The sequence below is a fragment of the Hemiscyllium ocellatum genome, chromosome 5 (genome assembly GCF_020745735.1).
Source record: "Hemiscyllium ocellatum isolate sHemOce1 chromosome 5, sHemOce1.pat.X.cur, whole genome shotgun sequence".
In the NCBI taxonomy this organism is placed as follows: Eukaryota; Metazoa; Chordata; class Chondrichthyes; order Orectolobiformes; family Hemiscylliidae; genus Hemiscyllium; species Hemiscyllium ocellatum.
In genome coordinates, this window is record NC_083405.1 from 80566972 (window position 1) to 80589976 (window position 23005).

General features: G+C 40.1%; 1 protein-coding gene across 1 annotated transcript in view; it reads left to right on the plus strand.

The window, feature by feature from the left end:
* The window catches only part of ctnnal1 (catenin (cadherin-associated protein), alpha-like 1), a 319555-nt gene that overhangs the window by 174994 nt on the left and 121556 nt on the right, over positions 1-23005 (plus strand). The window contains exon 2 of the mRNA XM_060825516.1: positions 5609-5798. Within this exon, the coding sequence (XP_060681499.1) occupies positions 5609-5798 (190 nt within the window). The remainder of the gene's footprint in view (positions 1-5608; positions 5799-23005) is intronic.

A 23005-nucleotide genomic window follows, 5' to 3' on the forward strand; every position in this document is an offset into this window, starting at 1 on the left:
CTAGTTTTCTGCCTGTTTGTCCAATGTAGTGTTTGTTACAGTCCTTGCATGGTATTTTGTAAATAACATTAGTTTTCTTTGTTGTCTGTATCGGGTTTTTTAAGTTCATTAGCTGCTGTCTTAGTGTGTTGGTGGGTGTATGGGCTACCATGATGCCAAGGGGTCTGAGTAGTCCGGCAGTCATTTCTGAGATGCCTTTGATTTAGGGGAGAGTGGTTAGGGTTTCTGGATGTGTTTTGTCTGCTTGTTGGGGTTTGTTGCTGAGAAATCTGTGGACTGTGTTCATTGGGTGCCCATTCTTTTTGCGTACACTGTTTAGTGAAGATAATGTCTACTGCCCCTCTTAGTGGCTGAAAACCACACTGTTATCTGTGAGCAGCTTTTTGGTCACTTGAGGAGCTTTGCAATGCTCTTCGCTGTGGCTGACAACAGGGAGGCTTCTTTGTAGTGACTGCAGTCAGACTTGTTGAAGATAGTGATGGCCAGATCTCTCCAAAATCTCCTGTTATGTAATTCTCTATTGATGTATTGGATGTTTGGTGTCACCAACTGGGCCAGCATTTATTGCCTGTCAGATTACTGTTTTCCATCAGATTATTGTTTTCCCATGTGTTCTCACTCACCTTGGGCTTTTGGACCGTGTATATTGGCAGGTTGCTGGTGATTTTGGAACCTGGATATATGAAGCTATCTGTAATCTCAACGTCACAAACTCAAATACAAATTGATAGTTCATAGGTCCTGGAATTTGTCATCTCCATCTTCATACAATTAATGATCTCTTTCTCTGCCTAGGCCAAGTTCAGTGTATGAGTAATGCTGTATACCTAAAGACTTCTGAATGCTGAACTGGCCCGTACTGGATGTTCATACCTCTGGTGCACAGAAGGTGAGATGATGGACCCTGACACGCATAACCAGGAATCATTTACCAACGACAGTAATCACTGAAGACTGACTGTCTCTGTCTCTGAAATGGCCTTGGAAAGCAAAAAGAAACACAAAGCTCAGCTGGCTCAGAAAGCACAGATAATAGCCACCCCACCGAAGCCACACCACCTCAGCCCACTATCTTCATATGCAGAAAATGTGAAGGAGACTACAATGCCAAATTGGGGTTTCTGTTTAGCATAGTTTTTGCCTTGGTGATCAACTCCATAATTTTACATGACTGAGGATGTCAGGGATGGAAAAGCAGTAATCTTATATTCAAACTATATAAAACACTGGGCTGTTGGTATAAACTACAATGCGTTTATTGCCTATCAGATTACTGTTTCCATGAAGGATGTGATTACATTAGGGAGCATAGAGGAGACCTTTACGAGGATGCTGCTAGGAATGGAAAATTTTAGCGATGTGGAGTGATTAGACAGGCTGGAGATGTATCCTTTGAAATGAACAACATTAAGGGACGAATTAATTGAGGCAGTGAATAAGGGGGACCTATTCCTTTTAGCAGCAAAATCACTCATCACAGGGCATTGATTTTAAGTATTTGGTAAAAGGATTAGTAAAGGGGAGTGAGGAAGTGTATGGAACTGACTGTTTGAAAGGATGATAGAGGTGGACACCCTGTCACGTTTATAGAGTACTCTGATATGCACTTGAAGTGCTTTAATCTAGCAGGCTATGGACAAGGAGCTGGAGAATGGAATTAGTCTTGATAACTCCCTTTCAGCCGAATCAGTCACACTGAGCTCAATGGATTCCTTCTGTGCCTTCCCTTTTTATATGTTTCTCTGCATAGTAGTGAAAATTGAAAGACCAGCTGGATTTATAATATTAAGTCCTTAGATTCGATCATTCAGACTACTCTTTCTAATATAATTTCCTTTTTGCCTCACACCATAATCCATCTAATTTAATCATTTCTACTTTCAAGCCAATCACTTCCCATTCCTTTTGTTCACAACCCTCCCTTCTCTTTGCCTGCCTTTGTACTTGCTTAAGTCCTGTTCCATCTACAGCATCTGCTAATACTGATGGGAAAAAAAGTCAAGTATTTTTCTGTCCACATTATGCCTGTTTTGCTGAATATCTCCTGCATGTTCTGTCCTTATCATGTTACAATGGCTAATTACTTTTTTGAAAAAAAATTCCCAGCTGTTAACAGAAAGAGCACGAGAAATACCCATATAAATACATATATAAGCAATGAATTAGGAACAGGAGCTTTCAATTCCTGGAGCAAGCTCTGTCATTTGATAAGGCCGAGGTTTATGTAATTTGGTCTCAACTCCACCTTGTCGCCTCCCTCCCTAAATCCTTTAGTTCTTGATTGATAATTGAGCCTCAGTAATTCGGCCTTAAAAAAAAACTCAATAACCCTGCCTCCAGTACTCTGAAAAAGCAAGTTCCATGGACTCCCAGCTCTCTCTATTTTAAATGGGAGACCTCTTTCTTTTTTAAACTCAGTCCTAGTTCTGGTAACTGCTACAAGAATTCTTTCAGCATTCACCATGCCAATTCCCCTCTATCTTACATGCTTCAATAAGATCACCCTATTCTTCTGAACTGTAACAAAACAGGCCCATCCTTTCCAAACTTCTTTCATCTCAGAAATCAATTGACTGAAATGCTTCCAATTCAGTTATGTTCTTTCTTAAATAAAGAGACCATGGCTTCACGCTGTATTCTGAATGTGGTCTTCTCAATATCTTGCACAACTGCAGCAAAATGTCATTTTATTAAAAAAAAACCTTTACTGTAGCTAATAAGCTAAAATAAAACAAATGCCACTAAACAAAGGAAAGGCACCTTCACGTGGATCAACGTTTTGAGCCCCTTTTTCCACACATGAAGCAATTGTATGCAGTTGCAATGTTATGTGTCAAGGTTTTTTGCAGTTTGCACCAGTCTCACTACTGCCTGTTCTGCCATTGAAATTGTCTGGTATTAGACTCATAGAATTATACATCAGGGAAACAGACTCTTCAACCCAATTTGTCCATGCTGACCAGATTTCCTAAACTGAACTAGTCCCATTTAGCCCATATCCCTCTAAACCTTTCCTATCCATGTACCTGTCCAAATTTCTTTTTTTTTCATCCATGGAACGTGGGCATCGGGCTTTTGCCCGAAACATGATTTTACTGCTCCTCGGATGCTGCCTGAACTACTGTGCTCTTCCAGCATTACTACCCCAGATCTCTGGCTAGAGCCAGCATTTGCCCAGAGGGCAATTAAGAGTCAAACACATTGCTGTGGGTCTAGAGTCACTTGTAGGCCAGACATTAAAAATGGCATTAGTGAACCAAGTGGTTTTCCCTGATAATGGATTCATAGTCACCTTTAGACTCTTAACTGAATTCAAATTTCACCATTTGTCATGGTGGGATTCAAACCTAGGTCCCTTTTTCTGGCTTTCTGGATTAACATTCCAGCAACAATACAACTTGGCCATCGCCTCCCCCATTTTAAATGTTGTAATTGTACTCGCCTTTACCACCATCTCTGGCAGCTTGTTCCAGATATGCATCCCCTCTGTGTGAAAAAGATGCTCTTTTCAGTCTTTCCCCTCTTACTTTAAACCTATGCCATCTAGTTTTCAATTCTCCCACCCTGTGGAAAAGACCTTGGCTGTTCACCTTATCTATGCCTCTCATAATTTTAGAAACCACGATAAGATCACCTTCAGCCTTCTACATTCCAAAGAAAAAAGCCCCTTCCTATCCAACCTGTCATAACTCAAAACTCTCCAGTCCCGGTAAAACCTTGCAAATTATTTTTGCATCCTTTTCAGTTAAATAACATTCCTTCCTGTAGCAGGGTGGCCAGAATTGAACATAGTACTCCAAATGTGGCCTTTTCAATATCTTGCACAGCTGTAATATGATGTCCCAACTCTTGTATCAGTGCAGTGACTGATGAAGGCAATTGTGCCAAACGATTTCTTCAGCATCATATCTATCTGTGATGGCACTTTCAAGGAATGATGTACCTGCACCCCAAGCTCTCTCTGTTCAACAACACTCCCCAGGGCCCTACCATTAACTGTGTAAGTCCTGTCTTTATTTGTCTTACCAAAATGCAACACTTCTCATTTATCTAAATTACACTCCACCCACTGGCATACTGGTCCAGTTGATCAAAATGCTGTTGTACTCTTTTAGATAACCATCTTCACTGTCCATTGTACCAGCAATTTTGGTGTCATCCCCCAAACTTACTAACCATGCCTACTATAATCTCATCCAAATTGTTCTTATAAATGATGAATAATAATGAATCCAGCACCAATCCTTGCGGCACACCACTACTCACAGGCCTCCAGTCTGAACAAAAGTCCCCTACCAACATACTCTGTCTCCTACTGTCAAGCCAATTTTTGTATCTAGTTGACTAGCTCTGCTTGGATCCAATGTGATCTAACCGTTGTAACCAGACTATCATGTGGAATCTTGTCAAAGGCCTTGCTAAAGTCAATGTGGAAAATATCTACCATGCTGCCTTCATCTATCATCTTGGTCATCTCTTCAAAAAACTCAATCAAGTTTGTGAGACATGATTTCCCATGCACAAAGGCATGCAGATTATCCCTAATCCGTTCTTGCCTTTCCACATGCATGTAGATCCTGTCTCTCAGAATCCCCTCCAACAATGTACCCACCACTGCTGTCAGGCTGTGTATTGCCTAGCTTTTCCTTGCAGCCTTTCTTAAACACTGGCAGAGTGTTAGCCATCTTCCAGCATCTCACCTGTGGCTATCGATGATACAAATGTCTCTGCTTGGGGACCTGCAATACATCCCTAATTTCCAAAATTGTTTCATTGAGTTTTCTAAAATGGATTTTTACCAGATAGGCCCACCTTGGTGATTTCTGATTCCTTCAATTACCAAAAGGCCCATTTTCCCCTTCACTTTGATCAAAGAAGCAGCTCTTACCAGCATCATTTTTAGTTGCTCACACAAAATGTCTTTTCCAGCTGTTTCTGTCTTTTTGTCTCTTTTCATGTCTCTGTATTCAAAAAGCAGCTGTCTCTTTTTTTGTGTTAGGACTTGAAAGCTCCCATTAGATTTTCAGTAAATGTGATTAGACTTCAAAGGGACTTCATTGGCTGTAAAGCACTTTGGGATGTGAAAGGTGCTATATAAATGTCATTCTTTCTTTCATGCTTTCTTTCTTGATTTCCTGCTAGTTGTTGTTTTTGAGCAGATTCCTGTGTTAAATGGGAGACAATAGAGCCAAATCTGCTTTTTGTGTTGGAATCAAGTATTTTTTTATTTGCCAATGAAATAACCATAAGATTCAGAAAGTCTTTTATAGTTACACATGTCCCTGCAGTGTCTCAAATCATGCTAATTAGTATTCAGTTATCCTCACCAATGCCTATCCTTGCACTATCATTCAAGAGAGGTGTTTCTCTTCGGAAACTAATCTTTTGATTACTGCTGAAGTTCACACACAATAAATTAGTTTGAATTTTGCATTCATTTTGCCTCTTTACTCAGGGTAACATGACCCTTTAAACCACTGGGGCACCAGTAATAATAAATGTTTTGCCTCATGCCTTTCAGCTTTCTCAGGCAAGTATTTAGACAGTTTGCAAGGTGGGCAAATTAAAGTTTAATTTCTTGAACTTTTCTTTCTTCCTTTGGTTGTAGATCACAACACTTATAAACCATAAAGAGAAACCAAAGAAATCTGAGAAAACACTACGAGCAATTCAACGGGTAGGGCAAGCAGTAAGCCTGGCTGTTGGAAGGTTTGTCACTGTTGGTGAAGCCATAGCTAATGAAAATGAAGAATTAAAAGAAGAAATGTATTTTGCTTGCCAGGAGGCACGAAGAGCAGGTAGGTTGTCTTATAAAGCATTACAAATGATTTTGGGCTGAAAAATTAATGATGTGTGAACCTTAGTTGCCACTATTAATATGCAAATTGATTGGTAATTTGCAGCAAGGAAGAAACATGCTGTTAGTTTCCCAAGCTGTGCACCTCCATGATATTCATGAAGTCACTTCATATTCCACATTAATTGCCAAGTTACTTTACCGCAAATAGTCATATTCTGTCATTAGTAGCATAAATATCCTTTTGATATTAATGACTGTGAATTAACTTCTTTGGCCTGAAAAAGCGAGGCTTCTCTTTCTGTCAGGTTGGGAACCGTTGTTGGAGATTTGAAAGCTAATTATTTTCCTTTCTACATCCTTTCTCTCCCCTATTCAATCTTTGTCACCTTTTTATTTCTTTTTGTGCATCTGATTCCACATTGAGAATTAGATAAAGTGAATGCAGCGTTCTGTCTTGCTCATTCGTTGTTTTAAAAAACTGATTCAGTTAAGGAGATGCACAGTTCGTACCATTGTTCAGCACGGCCCCAACTATCCAATGCAGCTGTGAGGGACTATTGCACTGATGGGGGTGCATATTTTGGAGATATTTTAGGAAGACCTGGGGAGTTATGCCCAGCTTCCTGACTAATATTTACCCCTTAACCAACATAACTAAACAATAAATGATTGTGGTCATTGTCACATTGCTTTTGGTGAGAGCCTACTGTTTGCAGATTGTTGTCTTCTTTAATGGCCACAATATTTCAAACCTATTTATTTGACTATCAGGCACTCTGGGGCATCCTTTTGTCATAAAAGCTGCTGTACTTCAATGTAAGTTATTTTGGAAAGTGTCAACATAAATATCTCATTCTGTCATGTTCTGTCTGTTTTCTACATTCTGCCTCCTCCCCCTAACCTGCCTGATTGTTATTAATTCCTTCAGTTTCATACATTTTTCCTGGTCTCCTTGAATCTCTTTTGTTTGGCTTTGTTTCCCCTCATATTATCACTCTCCCTTCTTCTTACTCTCGGGTTTATTTTTGACCCTCTCAAAATATCCCTCTCTGAACTGGAAATATTTTTAATCAACCTGTTCAGACATGCTATGAAGCAGGTGGGTTTTGAACCTCTTGGCTAAGAGATTGGGATGCTCCATCAATAAGGAATTGAATGGTAAAGTATAGGTCAGAATACATGGTTTCACCATGTCTTATTATAGCAAGCTTCATAAACATCTTTTGTTACTATAGTCGGAAAAGTTCAGTTGGGTCAGCATTAGTCTGAAGATCTCTGATTCAGTCCTGGATTTCAGCAGAGAATGTGGGTTGTTTCCATTTCCATAGTTCATAGCTCAGTTCAGAGAGTGTTATACTGAAGATCTCGAGGTTCCCAATTTGGGGACAACACTGGGGCGCAGTTTTAAATCCTACTTCAGTAACTAGTGGAATTTAAATTCAATAAATCAATACATCTGGAATTGAAAGCTGTAATGGCAATTGTACAACTGTCAACTCTCTGATTTAGAGCTGGTAGAGGCAGGATTATTGAATATTTTTCAGACTGTGATTAACAGATTTGTATTAGGCAAAGGAGTCAAAGGTTATCAAGGATAGATTGAGGAATGTGAAATTCAAAGCTATGATTTTATTGAATGACAGAGCAGGCCTGAGGCTTACTTTGAATTTGCATTGTTACTACTTAGTGAGTTATGTGAGGATTTTCTTTGTTTAATATATGATTTAACAATTGTTGAGATTTTCATCTGTTAATGACGGTTCCACACCTTAGCCAAAATGGTGCCAGGGTTCCAGGTCCAGGATTCCTCTTGTCATTTTTGACAGATTTTGTTCAGGGAAGGTGGGGTGAAGGTGGCAGGGTATGTTTCACACATTCAGATGGTGGAGGTGGAATCCCAGACCCAAGTGGGCACTCATACTCACATTGAGTTCAAACAAACCCTATTTTTGCTGGATTAAGATCTATTTCCTATAGTTTCTGAATTACAGTTTTCACTGTGGTAGCCCACTGGGTATTCCCAGAGTTTGCACAGAAAACATGGATCATTATGAATAAATATATTCTAAGTATAGAAAACAACTAAAAACTATCTACATCTAACTCAACCCGCTGAAACCTTTTTTTAAATCTGAAATTCCCCTGGACGGATGGACGGACAGACACAATGTGGATATGAGTGTCCTGCTATCTGAATATTAGGTATGTCCACTGATTACAAAAGCAAATGGAATGTTGGCGTTTTTCGCAAATAGAGTTGAATATAAAAGTAGGGACCTTTACCGCAGTTGTACAGGATTGGTGAACCACATCTAAAAAAGAATATAAATATGGTAGAAGCAGTTCAGAGAAGGTTAACTTGGATTCATTCCTGATGTTTGTGTTATGAAGAAAGGTTGGGCATTTAGAAGAAAGGTAGGTGTTCATTTTGAACAATGCAAGGTGCTGAGGGGACCTAACAGGATAGGCACTGGGAAAGTGTTTGCTCTTGTTAGGATGACTAGAACTGTTTTACCTTTCTGTCAGAGGATTTGTAAGTCTCTGTGATTCTCAACCTATAGATCAGTGCAGATTGGGTCATTGAATTTGTTGGAGGTTTAGTTAGATTTTTGGCAGACAGTGGAGTTGATGGTTATAGGGGGCAGAGAAGAAAGATTGGTGCTTTTATTAAATGGTGGAGCAGGTTTGAAGAACTCTAGCATTTACTCTTACCCCTAACTACCATGTACTCATGGGGTTCAGAGGATGATGATGGGAGTTGGTAGAAGATCATAGGTCTGTACAGAGGATATGAGGAACTGAGAGAGATGGGGTTGGGCATGGATTGTCATGGTTGTGACATGGGGTATAAGTAGGTGAGGTGAGGTGAGGGTTTGAGGGCCACCATTCTTATTGCAACTGAGAAAATCCCAGAGCATTAAGGTGTCCTTTTAAATAGCCATCCAGAATAGAATGTACCGTCTCAATGGAATGAAAAACCTGCTGTTTCTCCTGAAGCAGGTAAACAGAGATGGGAATTTTTCTGAGTCTCTGGAGAAGAATTCCAACTCAGTGTCTCAAAAAAGCATTACTGACCACAAATAGATTTGGAAAAATTATTGAAGATCAAGGCTTTTAATTTGGGTAAAATAATTAAGTGTCTCAGTTGATTGTTTGTTGATATTTTTGGTATATGTCTGTTGAATTTTTGAATTGATCACTGATGAAGATGCAAGGAACCTCCCAGAACCAGAGGTCTAATCATTGAAGGAGAATAAAGAGTTGAAAGAAATTAGCATTAATGAGAAGATTGTATAGGAGAAAGAAATGGGGCTGAATGTTGACAAATTTCAAGAAAAATGGGTACCCAATAAACACAATCCTCCGATTCCTCAGAAACAAATCCAAACAAGCAGACACAGCACAACCAAAACCTATAGCCACATTACCTTACATCAAAGGCATATCAGAAATGACTTCCAGACTACTCAGACCCCTTGGCATCATGACAGCCCACAAACCTACCAACACACTTAAACAGCAACTAATGAACCTAAAGGATCCAAAAGATACCACCAGCAAAACTAACGTCATTTACAAGATACTGTGCAATAACTATGAAACAAACACTATATTGGACAAACCATAAGGAAACTTGCTACCAGGATACATGGACGCCAGCTGGCCACCAAAAGACACAACCCCATATCACTAGTTTCTATACATACTGGGAATAACACACACATTCTGGAACAGGCGAAACAAAGACATGCACGAGAATTCTTGGAGGCGTGGCATTCTAACCAGAATTCCATCAGTAAACACATTGATTTAGACCCTGTCTCCTTCCCTTGAAAAAAAGAATCAGAAATGACATCACCTGCCTTAAGAAACCAAGGCCTATAAATAGATAGGCTGGACATATCACCAGCGCTTCACCAGAAACTCCGACTGATGATGTTGCCTAGTATGGTGACGAAACGTCTGAAAACAAACCTTCAAGCTCAGCGAGCTCATTTAAATACTTATCATCAACCTGAGCTACAAATCTTCTCAAAAATCGCTAATTGATAATTATTTTCCAAAATTCTATAGATTCAAGATTAATTACTAAAGATTGCTGATGTCACCTCATTATTTAAGAGAGAAAGACATAATCCACAGATCTTCTAGTCTTATATCAATTTTAGGGAAGGGAAAATGTTAGAATCTATTGTAAAAGATGGGATAACTAGACACTTGAATGGGCACAGTCAGCGTGGAAGTGCAAGTGGGAAGTCGTTTCAACACACTTGTAGGTGTTATTGAAAGTATTGCTAATAAAATTGATAATAGAGATTCAATGGACGTAGTATACTTGGATTTTCAGAAGTTTTTCATAAAGACCCCCACAGGAGGTTGGTTAGAAAAATTAAAAGCAAGGAATAGGAAGTAAGGAACTGCTGTGGATCAATGACTGGCTACCAGACAGAAGAGAAAAAAGGACTATTCTCACGTTGGAGACTGTGATTATTGGGGTGTTACAAGGATCAGTATTTTGTTGTGGGACCAAATACAATATTTGATGACACAAAGCCAAGTGGGAATGTGTCTTGTGATAAAGGTGTATTATGATGAGAGGGATTTGGACAGACTTACTGAATAAGCAGGAGCATGAAGAATAGAATGTAATATGAAAAGTGTGAGCTAATCTACTTTGGTAGGTAAAACAGATGTACAGAGTATTTATTAAACCATAAGAGCCTAGAAAGTGTAAATGTACAAAGGGACCTTGGTGTCCTTGTTAATAAGCCACTGAAGGCTAACCTGTAAGTGCAGGAAAATATTAGGAAGGCTAATGGAATGTTAGCTTTTAGCACAAGAGGATTTACATAAAGCAGTAGTGAAGTTTTGTTCATTTGGATAGTAGCTTATCTAGGCTGCATCTGGAATATGGTGTGAGCTTTCGTTTCTTTGCTAAGAAAGATAGTATTGCCATTGAGGGAGATGTCCCTGTGAAAGAGGGATTTGGCAAACTTGGTCTGTGTTCTCTAGAGTTTCAAAGAATGAGCTCATTGAAATTTATAAAATACTTAAAAGCACAGACCGGGTAGATGTAGATCAGATGTTTCTACTAGTTGGACAATCTACAACCAATGTAGACAAGCAGGAGGCTGGAAGAACACAGCAAGCTAGGCAGCATCAGGAGGTGGAGAAGTCAATGTTTCAGGTGTAATTCTTCTTCAGGATCTGAAAAATTGACTTCTCCATCTCCTGATGCTGCCTGGCTTGCTGTGTTCTTCCAACCTCCTGCTTTTCAGCCTCCTGGAATCCAGCATCTGCAGGTTTGTTTTGTCTCCAAACAAATCTACAATCAAAGGGCAAAATTTCAAAATAAGGTCGATGCCACTTAGGGCTGAGATGAGCAGAATCTTTATATGCAGAGGTTGTAAACCTGTGGAATTCTCTACCCCAGAGGACCCTGGAAGCTCAATCTTTGAGTATAAGAGTTCTGATTACCAATGGCATACAGGGATATCAGGATGGGGTAGGTTAAAGACATTGACGTTTTCATTCAGCCATGATCATATTGAATAGTGGGGCAGGCTTGATGAGCTAAGTGGCCTACTCTTGATCTTCTGTTCACAAAAGCAACAGAATAATTCAAAATGGCTACCTCAGTAGAAAGTGCTTATTCAAAGCACTTTTTAACTGAAGCATTGTGTAATAGTCTGATGTGGCTCAACTTGCAATAAGCTCAAATCTTAATGCATTTATCTTTAGTGAGGCTTTCTGCAATAAAAAATAGCAACAATAAATTACCTCCCTTGCATTCATTTGAATTGCGAAAATTAATTTGATTCTATATTTTGTCATTCCAAATATTGATTTGACTGAAATAATTTGAACTAGGCAAGCCTAGACTAATGATTAGAGTGTTGCTGGAAAAGCACAGCAGGCCAGGCAGCATCAGAGGAGCAGGAAAATTGACATATTGGACATCAGGAATGGAGTAATGTAAAGTTATGTCCCTGTCACTATTAATGGGAGCAGCTTTTGAGATTAGTAACAGCATATTACACAATGAATTATTGGTTCTAATGTTTGACTAAATGCATGGTGCCCCTAAATGCAAATTATTTATTAAATGTGTTATGTAGTTATCACAGCTTGTGCCATTCTGATTTTGAAGCCTTTTTCTCTTGAGTATTTAAAAAGATTGTGTTGCTATTAATTAGTAGAAACATGAAGGAAATTGTCAGTATAATCAAATCTATATTAAACTCAGTATTTTGATCAAAATGACAATGCTGTAGAACAATTAGTTGCTTGCAGACTGAAGTTTTTTTTAAAAAATGTACATACTGACTGAAAATCTGACATTTGGCAAAATAAGCAAAAAATGAGAGTTCACTGTTTACCTTACTACTGATTGTGAAGTTCACTTCCAGTGACTTCAAAAATTGAAAGGGAACAATAAATAAAACAGCCACTACGATGTCAGTGAATTAATTTTTGAACTTAATTTTTTTTCCTCCATCTGGATTCATCATTAATAAATTTTGGGTCATTTATCTGACTTGTATCCTATATTTATATCTTTTGATATTGATGCGATTCAAGAAAAAAATTCCTTTAAAAATAAAGTTTGCTTTGTCGCTACTGTGTTACGATCTCAAAAATCACTTAGTCTTTCATGTCTGTGCAAGCAATTTGCAGTTTCCGCCATAAACAGCTGTGCTCAGTTGGACACAGATAATGTAACCTGCAATGGGAATTGACCTTTCAGCATATCCATGATTATAATTTGTTTTGAATTGTTGATCAAAGCAGCCATATTGGAACTTACTTTCTTGAGATTATAAGTGGCGGAGTAAATCAGCTGTGTGCTGCAAAGGGATTGGTTTTCCAAAGCGCCAGTGGTGGGGAGTTGCTGGACCACAAAGACCTTAATTAGCATTAATAAAGGTTCAAACAATACTTGAAAGGAATACCTGGCATTAACAGCTACTGTACATTACCAGGAGGGTTTAAGGGAAATACTGGTCTAAATACTCTGAATTCAAATTTAGATTTTGAGCTAAATAGCACTGAATGAGTTTGTAATCATATCCCCAGAACATATATAAAGAAGCACAATAAATCACATAGTCGACTATGTTTGATCAGCAGGTGGAAAGAATAATACAAAAATATTCTTTCATTTGAAATTAGGGTTTGAGATGGAAACATTTGCTTCTCTTGTACATCTAAAGATCAACTATTTCCAAATTAGAAGCCAATATGTTTGGCATATTGTTATTGAAATATTGGTTTCCTTATTCAGTATATGCTAGTTTGAATAAGATGAAATAAAGGGGAGAATTGCACGCTACCCACTTGGTGGCGATAGGGCAGGAGGATAGTTAAAATAGTGAGTCTTCAGCTGCTTGATCAATAATCTTCTCTCCATCACAAGGTCAGAAGTGAGGGTTTTCAGTGATGATTGCAAAATGTTCAGCACTAGTTGTAACTCTTCAGATACTAAAGTAGCCTGTGTTGATGTGCAGCAATGCCTGGGCAACTTCCAGACTTCAGCTTATAAGTGTTAAGTTACATTTGTGCCTAACAGACAATTATCATCTTCAATAAGAGAGAATCACTTCTTCACATTCAATGGCATTATCTTCCCTGAATCCCTCATTATCAATATGCTGTGGGTTACTATTGACGAGAAGTTGTCCAGTCATGTACATACTATGGTTATATGTGCAGGTTAGATGCTGGGAGTTCTGCAGTGAATAACTCATCACCTGTGTCCCAATGCCTCCATCCCATCTTAATGATACAGGTTGGGACAACAATGAAATATTCTCCACCTGTCTGCATGAGTGCAGCTCCAACAACAACTTCTCACCATCCAGCATGAAGCACCTGATTGGTAACCCACCCAACTACTTTGAATATTGACTGCCTTCACCAATGATATGCAGTGACAGCAGTGTTCACCATCTCTGAAGTGGACTGTGGTAGCTTACCATGGATTCTTTGGCAGGACTTTCCAAACTCATGGACATACTGCCCAGAAGGACAAAAATTGCAGAGGCAGGGGATCAGCAGCATTTGCAAGTTTGGCCCTGCCAACCCATACACTGTTGCTTCCCTGTCACTGACTCAAAATCTGTAACTCCCTCCCTTATATCACTGCAGTGATTCAAGAAAACACCTCACTACCACCTTTACAAGGACAATTGGCAGGGGAAATTAGATTAGATTAGATTCCTACAGTATGGAAACAGACCCTTCGGCTCAACAAGTCCACACCGACCCTTCGAAGAGTAACCCACCCAGATCCATTTCCCTTCCCTATATTTATCTCTGACTAGTGCACCTAACACTTTGGGCAATTTAGCATGGCCAATTCACCTAATGTGCACATCTTTGGACTGTGGGAGGAAATAGGAGCACCCAAAGGAAACCCACGCAGACACTGGGAGAATGTGCAAACTCCACACACACAGTGGCCCGAGGCAGGAATTGAACACAGGTCCCTGGCACTGTGAGGCAGCAGTACTAGCCACTGAGCCACTGTGCTACCCATGGAGCAGTAATTCTACATTCCTTAAGCAGATAAAAATAAAACATTACTGTCCCACTCCAAAGCTGCCAACAGGTAGCTAACCTGCCCGATAATTCTTTAAAATATGCTCAGGAAGCTTAAAAATCAGTTGGACCCATATGCATTTTATCTGTCTTCATTGGAGAAGTGCTGTATGACTATTTTGTAAAACAGAAACAAGTCAGCACAGAGTTGGGATGCAAAGAGACATTGAAAGGGACCAGGAAGAAGAAAGGCAAGAAGCAGACTGACAGTGTAGCCAGGGGGTCAAGTTATCATTTCTTGCAGTTTCCTACTGGAAAACAGAATTGACCTAAATGATCATCTGCTCATTCAGTTTAATTTGGAGCTTGGTCAAGGATGTTTTAATATACTTGGTAGTTTAGCTATGGTATTATTTGAGAAATGGAAGGTGGTAGTATGGCTTACAGTTCATAAATAAGCAATGGAGGAATACTGTTGACTGAAGGCCTTCATTTTAAATATCACAGCAAAGGCATAGTGAATCTCTTTGACAAAGTTTCTCTCAATGTTGGCTGATTTAAACAGAAATAGGGGGAGGAATTTTCTATGTCCTTGACTGAGAAAACACAGCAAGAATAAAGAATAAAGTCTCAGAATCGCAGGGGACATGGGGGATGGGGTCAGTTGACTCAGTTGGCTGAAATCAACTAGGAGACAGTGAGGACTGCAGATGCTGGAGATCAGATAAGAGTGTGTTGCTGGAAAAGCACAGAAGGTCAGGCAGTATCCAAGGAGCAGGAAGATCGACGTTTCGGGCCGGAGCCCTTCATCAGGAGGCTGAATGATGTTTGATTGGTTGAGCTTTTCCAGCACCATACCTTTTGACTCAGTTGGTTGACTGGATGGTTTGTGATTCAAAGCATTGATTAAATTCCCACAATATTGTAGGTTACCATGAAGGTCCAACTTCTCAACCTCTTCCCTTGTCTAATCCCGGTCATCTCTCTGTATTAAGAGAGCAGCCCTATGATTTGGTAAGACAATGGCAGCTTTACCTTTACCATTGGTCTCTGAGTTTATGTGTAGTTCAGACTCTCATGATGTGCAGCAGGCTGGATGATGGCATGGCTTCCATTGGTCAACTGGGTGAAACAACATGACCCTTCCCTCAACCACTCTACCCATGAGCACCTCTTGGTTTATGTCAGTGAAACCGTGTGCAAGCTTCTCTTTCTGGGCTGTGTTCTTCGTTGCAATCATGTGAGTCCAAAGTGAGGAGGCCTGACTTGCAATGCCTGACATGCTGTGGATCTGGGGTTTAAATGTGGCACTGGCCATGTGAACATGGTAAAGTCCCAGCAGTGGTGAGTATCTCTGCCAATCTGCCACACAATTTGTTGAGCCACCAGTTGTGTCATTAAGGAGCTGTACAGTAGACAATTGGATCCGAAATGTCACCATGGGCCATGACAGGCTGCATGGTGACAATATCACAGATGAAACATTGTGCCAAAACATGGCAAAATTCAGTACAGGGTTCTTGTTGTTGTTGATGGAAAATCCATTGTTTTATTTACTTTTTAAACAAACCATCGAGGGTAACCACATCAATCAATTCAGACCATAAGACCCATACAAATAGGAATAAGAGTAAGCCATTTTTACCCATCGAGCCTGCTCCACCATTCAATAGGATCATGGTTGATGTGACATTCCTCACGTCTACTTTCCTGCCTTTCCCCACCACCCTCGATTCCCCTACTGATCAAGCATCTATATATCTCAGCCTTGAATATATGCTCCCACAGCTCTCTGTGGCAAGGATTCCAAAAACACTTAACCTTCGAAGAGAAGAAATACTTCCTCATCCGATCCTTAAATTGAGTCCTTTACTCTGAGACTGTGCCCTCTGGTCTTACACTTTCACATGAGGGGAAACATACTCTCAGCATTGCCCTGTCAAGCCCCTTAGAATCCTATATGTTTCGATGAGATTGTCACTCATTCTTCTAAACTCAAAGTTAAAAATCACACAACACCAGGTTATAGTCCAACAGGTTTAATTGGAAGCACACGAGCTTTCGGAGCGACGCTCCTTCATCAGGTGATTGTCAGGAGCGTCGCTCTGAAAGCTCGTGTGCTTCCAATTAAACCTGTTGGACTATAACCTGGTGCTGTGTGATGTTTAACTTTGTACACCCCAGTCCAACACCGGCATCTCCAAATCATGTCTTCTAAACTCCAGTGAGTAGACTCTTGGGTAGATTTTTTTCATAAATTATTTTCATAATTTGTTCATTAGAAGAGTAGTTTGTACAATATTATTCGTAATTTCACTATCCCTTTGATTTTAACTTAATTTTACTTTAACTTTCACAGAATGCATGATTGTCTTTTTAAAAACCTGTTCAGCCATTTCTTTGTGAGGTTGTGTCCTACATGCCAATCTTTGAAGGCCTGGTCTTCCAATTGAGACTCCAGATAATATGTACTCTAGTGTTTCTTTTGACTACACTCCCCACCTGAACAAATGTGCAACCTGCTCTCTGTCTAATTTTTGCAAGGAGACATTTTTAATTTACATCCAAGCCAAGGCTTTTATTTTCCTGCTGACCGGCTCTTGTGAACTGTTGCTGCAGTTGGCAGTTATATGATCAATATGTCAGCTGGAACATTTTTATGCCAACACTTGTTCCTTTTTTATTGCTTTTAAGATGATAAAGTTTGTTTTAAGCATTAAAAAATACTTAATGATGTAAAAATAGAAGTTATTTTCATCTCATTAATCACACATTACTTATAGCCACTGAAGTTACTTGGAAAATCTTCAGTTATCAGTAAAATTATGTGAAAACACTCCTAGAACATTATGAATCTCCACCACATGAATTATTCACCAATCCACTATGTATAGATTAACTCTGTGTCACCTACTGATTTCAGAATATTATGAAATGTTTTCTGCTTTCCTTTCCTTCCTGCTGCTGCACATGTCTCCAGCAATTAAAGCAGCATACAGTGTTTAAAAAAGTGCAAGGTTTGTGACTGAACTCAGGCAATCCGTGTCAACAGGCTGTTTGACATTATAGATGTGTATTTGTCAGGCCTAGCAAAAGACTGAAAGGGGCTACGATAGAAGTCTTCTAAATCACAACAGATTTGTTAGGCTTTCCGCTGTGGCTAGAATGTAAGTGCAATTTATAATGTGAGAAACCAAAGAGAAAAGGAAATGTAGGAGGAACTTTTTTTTCATTGAAATGGTTAAGTATGTAGAATGAATTACTAGCACAAATAGTGAATATGCAACGTTAATGGATTTCCAAAGGGAGCTTAGACAGATCTTGTCAAACAAACAAGATTCATTGATATTAAAATGCACCAGGTGATTTTGTGGATGGGTAAGCTGACGAACTAAATTTTTTTTAACTTCTGCCTGGAACTATTGTTGTTTGACTTTATTTATACTATGTCATATCACTCATCAGGTTTTTAGTTTCCTGATTCGCAATGCCATCTATTTATGGATACGTACTGAACTTCGTGATTGATACTTCCTTAAAATCTTTTGTAATTCAATTTATTATTATACCAGCTTTCTCCTGAAAGCCATCATATTGCTGGCAGGGGAGCTTGTTTGTTTAATAAAAGGGCAGGGCAGACATAAACATCCATTGACATCTCCAGATTTCCTTGGTCATTCTGCCAGGAGGTACATTTTGACTGAGCTAATCAAGGGGCATTCCTCCTTTCCGATACTCAGTGAAGATTGTCAGAACTTATCCTTATAGAGAAAGCCTTTATTCAAGTGTCAGTAAAGATTGTGATCAAATTGTGATTAGTTTGTGGGAGTCCACCCTGTAGGAACACAGCTAGTGGGCAGTTCATTCTGACTGTTATTTTGTGGCCTTTATGATAAGCAGAAGAAGCAATCGGCAAGCTTTCTTTTTAAATCAGAAACAGCAAAATTTTACAACATCTAGCATAGTCAAGTGTTGCTGATGAAATATTTTGATTAATATTTTCTACTTTTTACCTACTAAAGCGCTGATACTTATAAATCAATTGGAAATATCAAAATTAATTTAAGTAATTGGCACCCAACTGTTTAAAATTATCAAAATATGTTTTTCCAAAAATTACTTTAGAATGACTGACTGAAAATCATTCTTTAATGAGTCAGGCTGTGGCATTTTGGCATTGTTTGCAAACTCATCACATTGGCAACTAAAGTTAAAATCTGACCATGATAACTGGTAGAATTTGAATTAATAAAAATCTGAAATTAATGCTAATCTAATGCAATGAATTTTATGATATATTGGCTACGTTCCTTTTTGTTGAGTTTCATGGAGCATTTAAGTCTGCAAGGCCTAGTAGCTTTTCTTGTACTATTGTCCCAAATTTGCCTCATTAACTACATATCACAGTCCGGTGGTGGTCCTCTTGTTTGACGCTAGCCTGATTTCTACAAATGCACACACTGGGGGAAGAACTCACCACTGCTGAGATACCCTGAATTTTACTGATTTCCCAGGCACAGGCACCATCTTTAAAAGGCCATAGTGCACCTGGATCAGGATTAATGGTCCAGAGCTGCCCTGCACTTTTGTGACAAGATGCTGTGTTTTTCGGCAAGAAAGGGAAATATGCATCTCACTTTGCAGACAGAGACCTGGAGAGTCTGTTGGATAGGGTGGTGCAGGGAGAGAATATCCACTATCTCAGGACTAGCACTGGTGGGCATGACACAAGACCATGCCAGCCTCGTCCAAGGTCAACACCTGAGTCAGTGGAGTCCCAGTTATTTGGAAGAATGCCTAGCAGTGTAGCAATGAGGTCAGCGAACTTCTCCACTCAGTCAAAATAATCACCATCATTTTCTCTCTGCTTCTTCAACACTCACTGTATCTCAGCTGCTGTACCCACATCCCATCAGGAACTGTACTGTACTATTCTCACTAATGCATAGGATACAAATGCTACAGGAAGGATAGAAAGGGAGGCAAAAGAGGAGGGGGAGTGACATTTTTGATAAGGGATAGCATTACAGCTATGCTAAGGGAGGAGATTCCCGGTAATACATCCCGGGAAGTTATTTGGGTGGAACTGAGAAATGAGAATGGGATGATCACCTTATTGGGATTGTATTACAGACCCCCCCCCCCCCCCCCCCCCCCCCCCCCCAATTGTCTGAGGGAAATTAAGAAACAAACTTGTAAGGTGATCTCAGCTATCTGTAAGAATAATAGGATGGTTATGGTAGGGGATTTTAACTTTCCAAACATCAACTGGGACCGCCATAGTGTTAAAGGTTTAGATGGAAAGGAATTTCTTACAAGACAATTATCTGATTCAGTATGTGGATGTACCTACGAGGGAAGGTGCAAAACTTGACCTACTCTTGGGAAATAAGGCAGGGCAGGTGACTGAGGTGTCAGTGGGGGCCAGCGTCCATAATTCTATTCGTTTTAAAATAGTGATGGAAAAGGATAGACCAGATCTAAAAGTTGAAGTTCTAAATTGGAGAAAGGCCAATTTTGACAGTATTAGGCAAGAACTTTTGAAAGCTAATTGGAGACAGATGTTTGCAGGTAAAGGGGGCTGGAAAATGGGAAGCCTTCAGAAATGAGATAACAAGAATCCAGAGAAAGTATATTCCTGTCAGGGTGAAAGGGAAGGCTGGTAGGTATAGGGAATGCTGGATGACTAAAGAAATTGAGAGTTTGGTTAAGAAAAAGAAGGAAGCATATGTAAGGTACAGACAGGATAGATCGAGTGAAAGCTTAGAAGAATATAAAAGAAAGTAGGAGTATACTTAAGAGGGAAATCAGGAGGGCAAAACGGGTACATGAGATAGCTTTGGCAAATAAAATAAAGGAGAATCCTATGAGTTTTTACAAATATGTTAAGGACAAAAGGGTAACTAGGAAGAGAATAAGCCCCTCAAAGATCAGCAAGGCAGCCTTTGTGTGGAGCCACAGAAAATGGAGGAGATACTAAATGAATATTTTGCATCAGTATTTACTGTGGAAAAAGATATGGAAGATGTAGACTCTAGGGAAATAGATGGTGACATCTTGCAAAATGTCCAGATTATAGAGAGGAAGTGCTGGATGTCTTGAAATGGTTAAAAGTGGATAAATCCCCAAGACCTGATCAGGTGTACGCGAGAACTCTGTGGGAAGCTAGAGAAGTGATTGCTGGGCTTCTTGCTGAGATATTTGTATCATCGATAGACACAGGTGAGGTGCCGGAAAACTGGAGGTTGCAAATGTGGTGCTACTGTTTAAGAAGGGTGGTAAAGACAAGCCAGGGAACTATACACCAGTGAGCCTGACGTTGGTGGTGGGCAATTTGTTGGAGAGAATCCTGAGGGACAGGATGTACATGTATTTGGAAAGGCAAGGACTGATTCAGGATAGTCAACATGGCTTTGTGCGTGGGAAATCATGTCTCACAAACTTGATTGAGTCTTTTTGAAGAAGTAACAAAGAAGATTGATGAGGGCAGAGCAGTAGATGTGATCTGTATGGACTTCAGCAAGGCGTTTGACAAGGTTCCCCATGGGAGACTGATTAGCAAGGTTAGATCTCATGGAATCCATGGAGAACTAGCCATTTGGATACAGAACTGGCTCAAAGATAGAAGACAGATGTTGGTGGTGGAGGGTTGCTTTTCAGACTGGAGGCCTGTGACCAGTGGAGTGCCACAAGGATCAGTGCTGGGTCCTCTACTTTTTGTCATTTACATAAATGATTTGGACGCGAGCATAAGAGGTACAGTTAGTAAGTTTGCAGATGACACCAAAATTGGAGGTGTAGTGGACAGCGAAGAGGGTTACCTCAGATTACAACAGGATCTGGACCAGATGGGCCAATGGGCTGAGAAGTGGCCGATGGAGTTTAAATCTGATAAATATGAGGTGCTGCATTTCGGGAAAGCAAATGTTAGCAGGACTTATGCACTTAATGGTCAGGTCCTAGGGAGTGTTGCTGAACAAAGAGACCTTGAAGTGCAGGTTCATAGCTCCTTGAAAGTGGAGTCGCAGGTAGATAGGATAGTGAAGAAGACGTTTGGTATGCTTTCCTCTATTGGTCAGAGTACGGAGTACAGGAGTTGGGAGGTCATGTTGTGGCTGTACAGGACATTGGTTAGGCCACTGTTGGAATATTGTGTGCAATTCTGGTCTCCTTCCTATTGGAAAGATGTTGTGAAACTTGAAAGGGTTCAGAAAAGATTAGCAAGGATGTTGCCAGGGTTGGAGGATTTGAGCTACAGGGAGAGGCTGAACAGGCTGGGGCTGTTTTCCCTGGAGCGTCGGAGTCTGAGGGGTGACCTTATAGAGGTTTACAAAATTATGAGGGGCATGGATAGGATAAATAGATAAAGTCTTTTCCCTGGGATCAGGGAGTCCAGAACTAGAGGGCATAGGTTTAGGGTGAGAGGGGAAAGATAAAAAGAGACAGCTTTTTCACGCAGAGGATGGTACATGTATGGAATAAGCTGCCAGAGGATGTGGTGGATGCTGGTACAATTGCAACATTTAAGAGGCATTTGGATGGGTATATGAATAGGAAGGGTTTGGAGGGATATGGGCTGGGTGCTGGCAGGTGGGACTAGATTGGGTTGGGATATATGGTCAGCATGGACGGGTTGGATTGAAGGGTCTGTTTCCATGCTGTACATCTCTATGACTCTATAACATATTTCTGCTAAGTCCTCCCTCCTGGTATTTGGGAGCTTGTTCTAAAATTGAGAGAACTGTACCACACACGAGTCAGTCAGGTGTGCCAGAAGATGATGATGTGGGGTAAGAAAATAACTATATCTCAGACTTCACCATCATCATCCCTGTGCATGTCCTGTCCTATGAGCAGGATCGATCCAGCAGAAGTGGTGTCACATTGGACGGAGTGAATTGGTCTGGGAGTCCCCTAAAATTCACTCTGGATCTTGTGAACTCTCATAGAGTCATATCAAACATTGGCAAGGAAACCTCCCACTGATTACCATCTAGCCCCTCCTCTACATCCTTTAGTTGATGAATCAGTACTACTCCACATTGAACATCAATTAGAAGAAGCACTGAAGGTGAAAAGGGCAAAGAAGCTACTTTTATTCTCAGTGAGAGAATTCAGTATACATTACCAGGCAAATAGCACTGCCTACTTGACCCAGTCTCAATATTAAAGGACATCCCTCTTAAGGCGCTCACTCGAAGGTTGCTGTCATTATGAAATAATTGCAGGAGGGAGTTAGTTTGTGAAGCAGTGTGATGGCAATAGCCTGAATTCAATTCCCTTCACCTGCTAAGGTTACCATGGAGGATTTTCCTTCTCAGCCTCTTCTCCCTTGAGTGAGGTACGGTGACCCTGAGGTTAAATCACCACCAGTAGTCTCTCTGTAATGAGAGAGCAGCACGATGGTCTGGTAAGACTATGGCAACTCAGTTGCAGGAACTCAGGTGAGGTTTCTTTGACATCTAAATCTTCAGAGCACAGTCCACAAAACCTGTGATATATTGAATCAAAAGTTTTGGTCTGGTTAACAAATGCAAAGAATTCCTGTGATGTTCTTGACATTTTTCTTGGATTTATTTGGCAACAGCCATGTCCAAAGTTCCTCTGGATGTCTGAAGCTATACTGTTGTCACTGGGAGGGTACTCACTCAGGGGAAGTAGGAG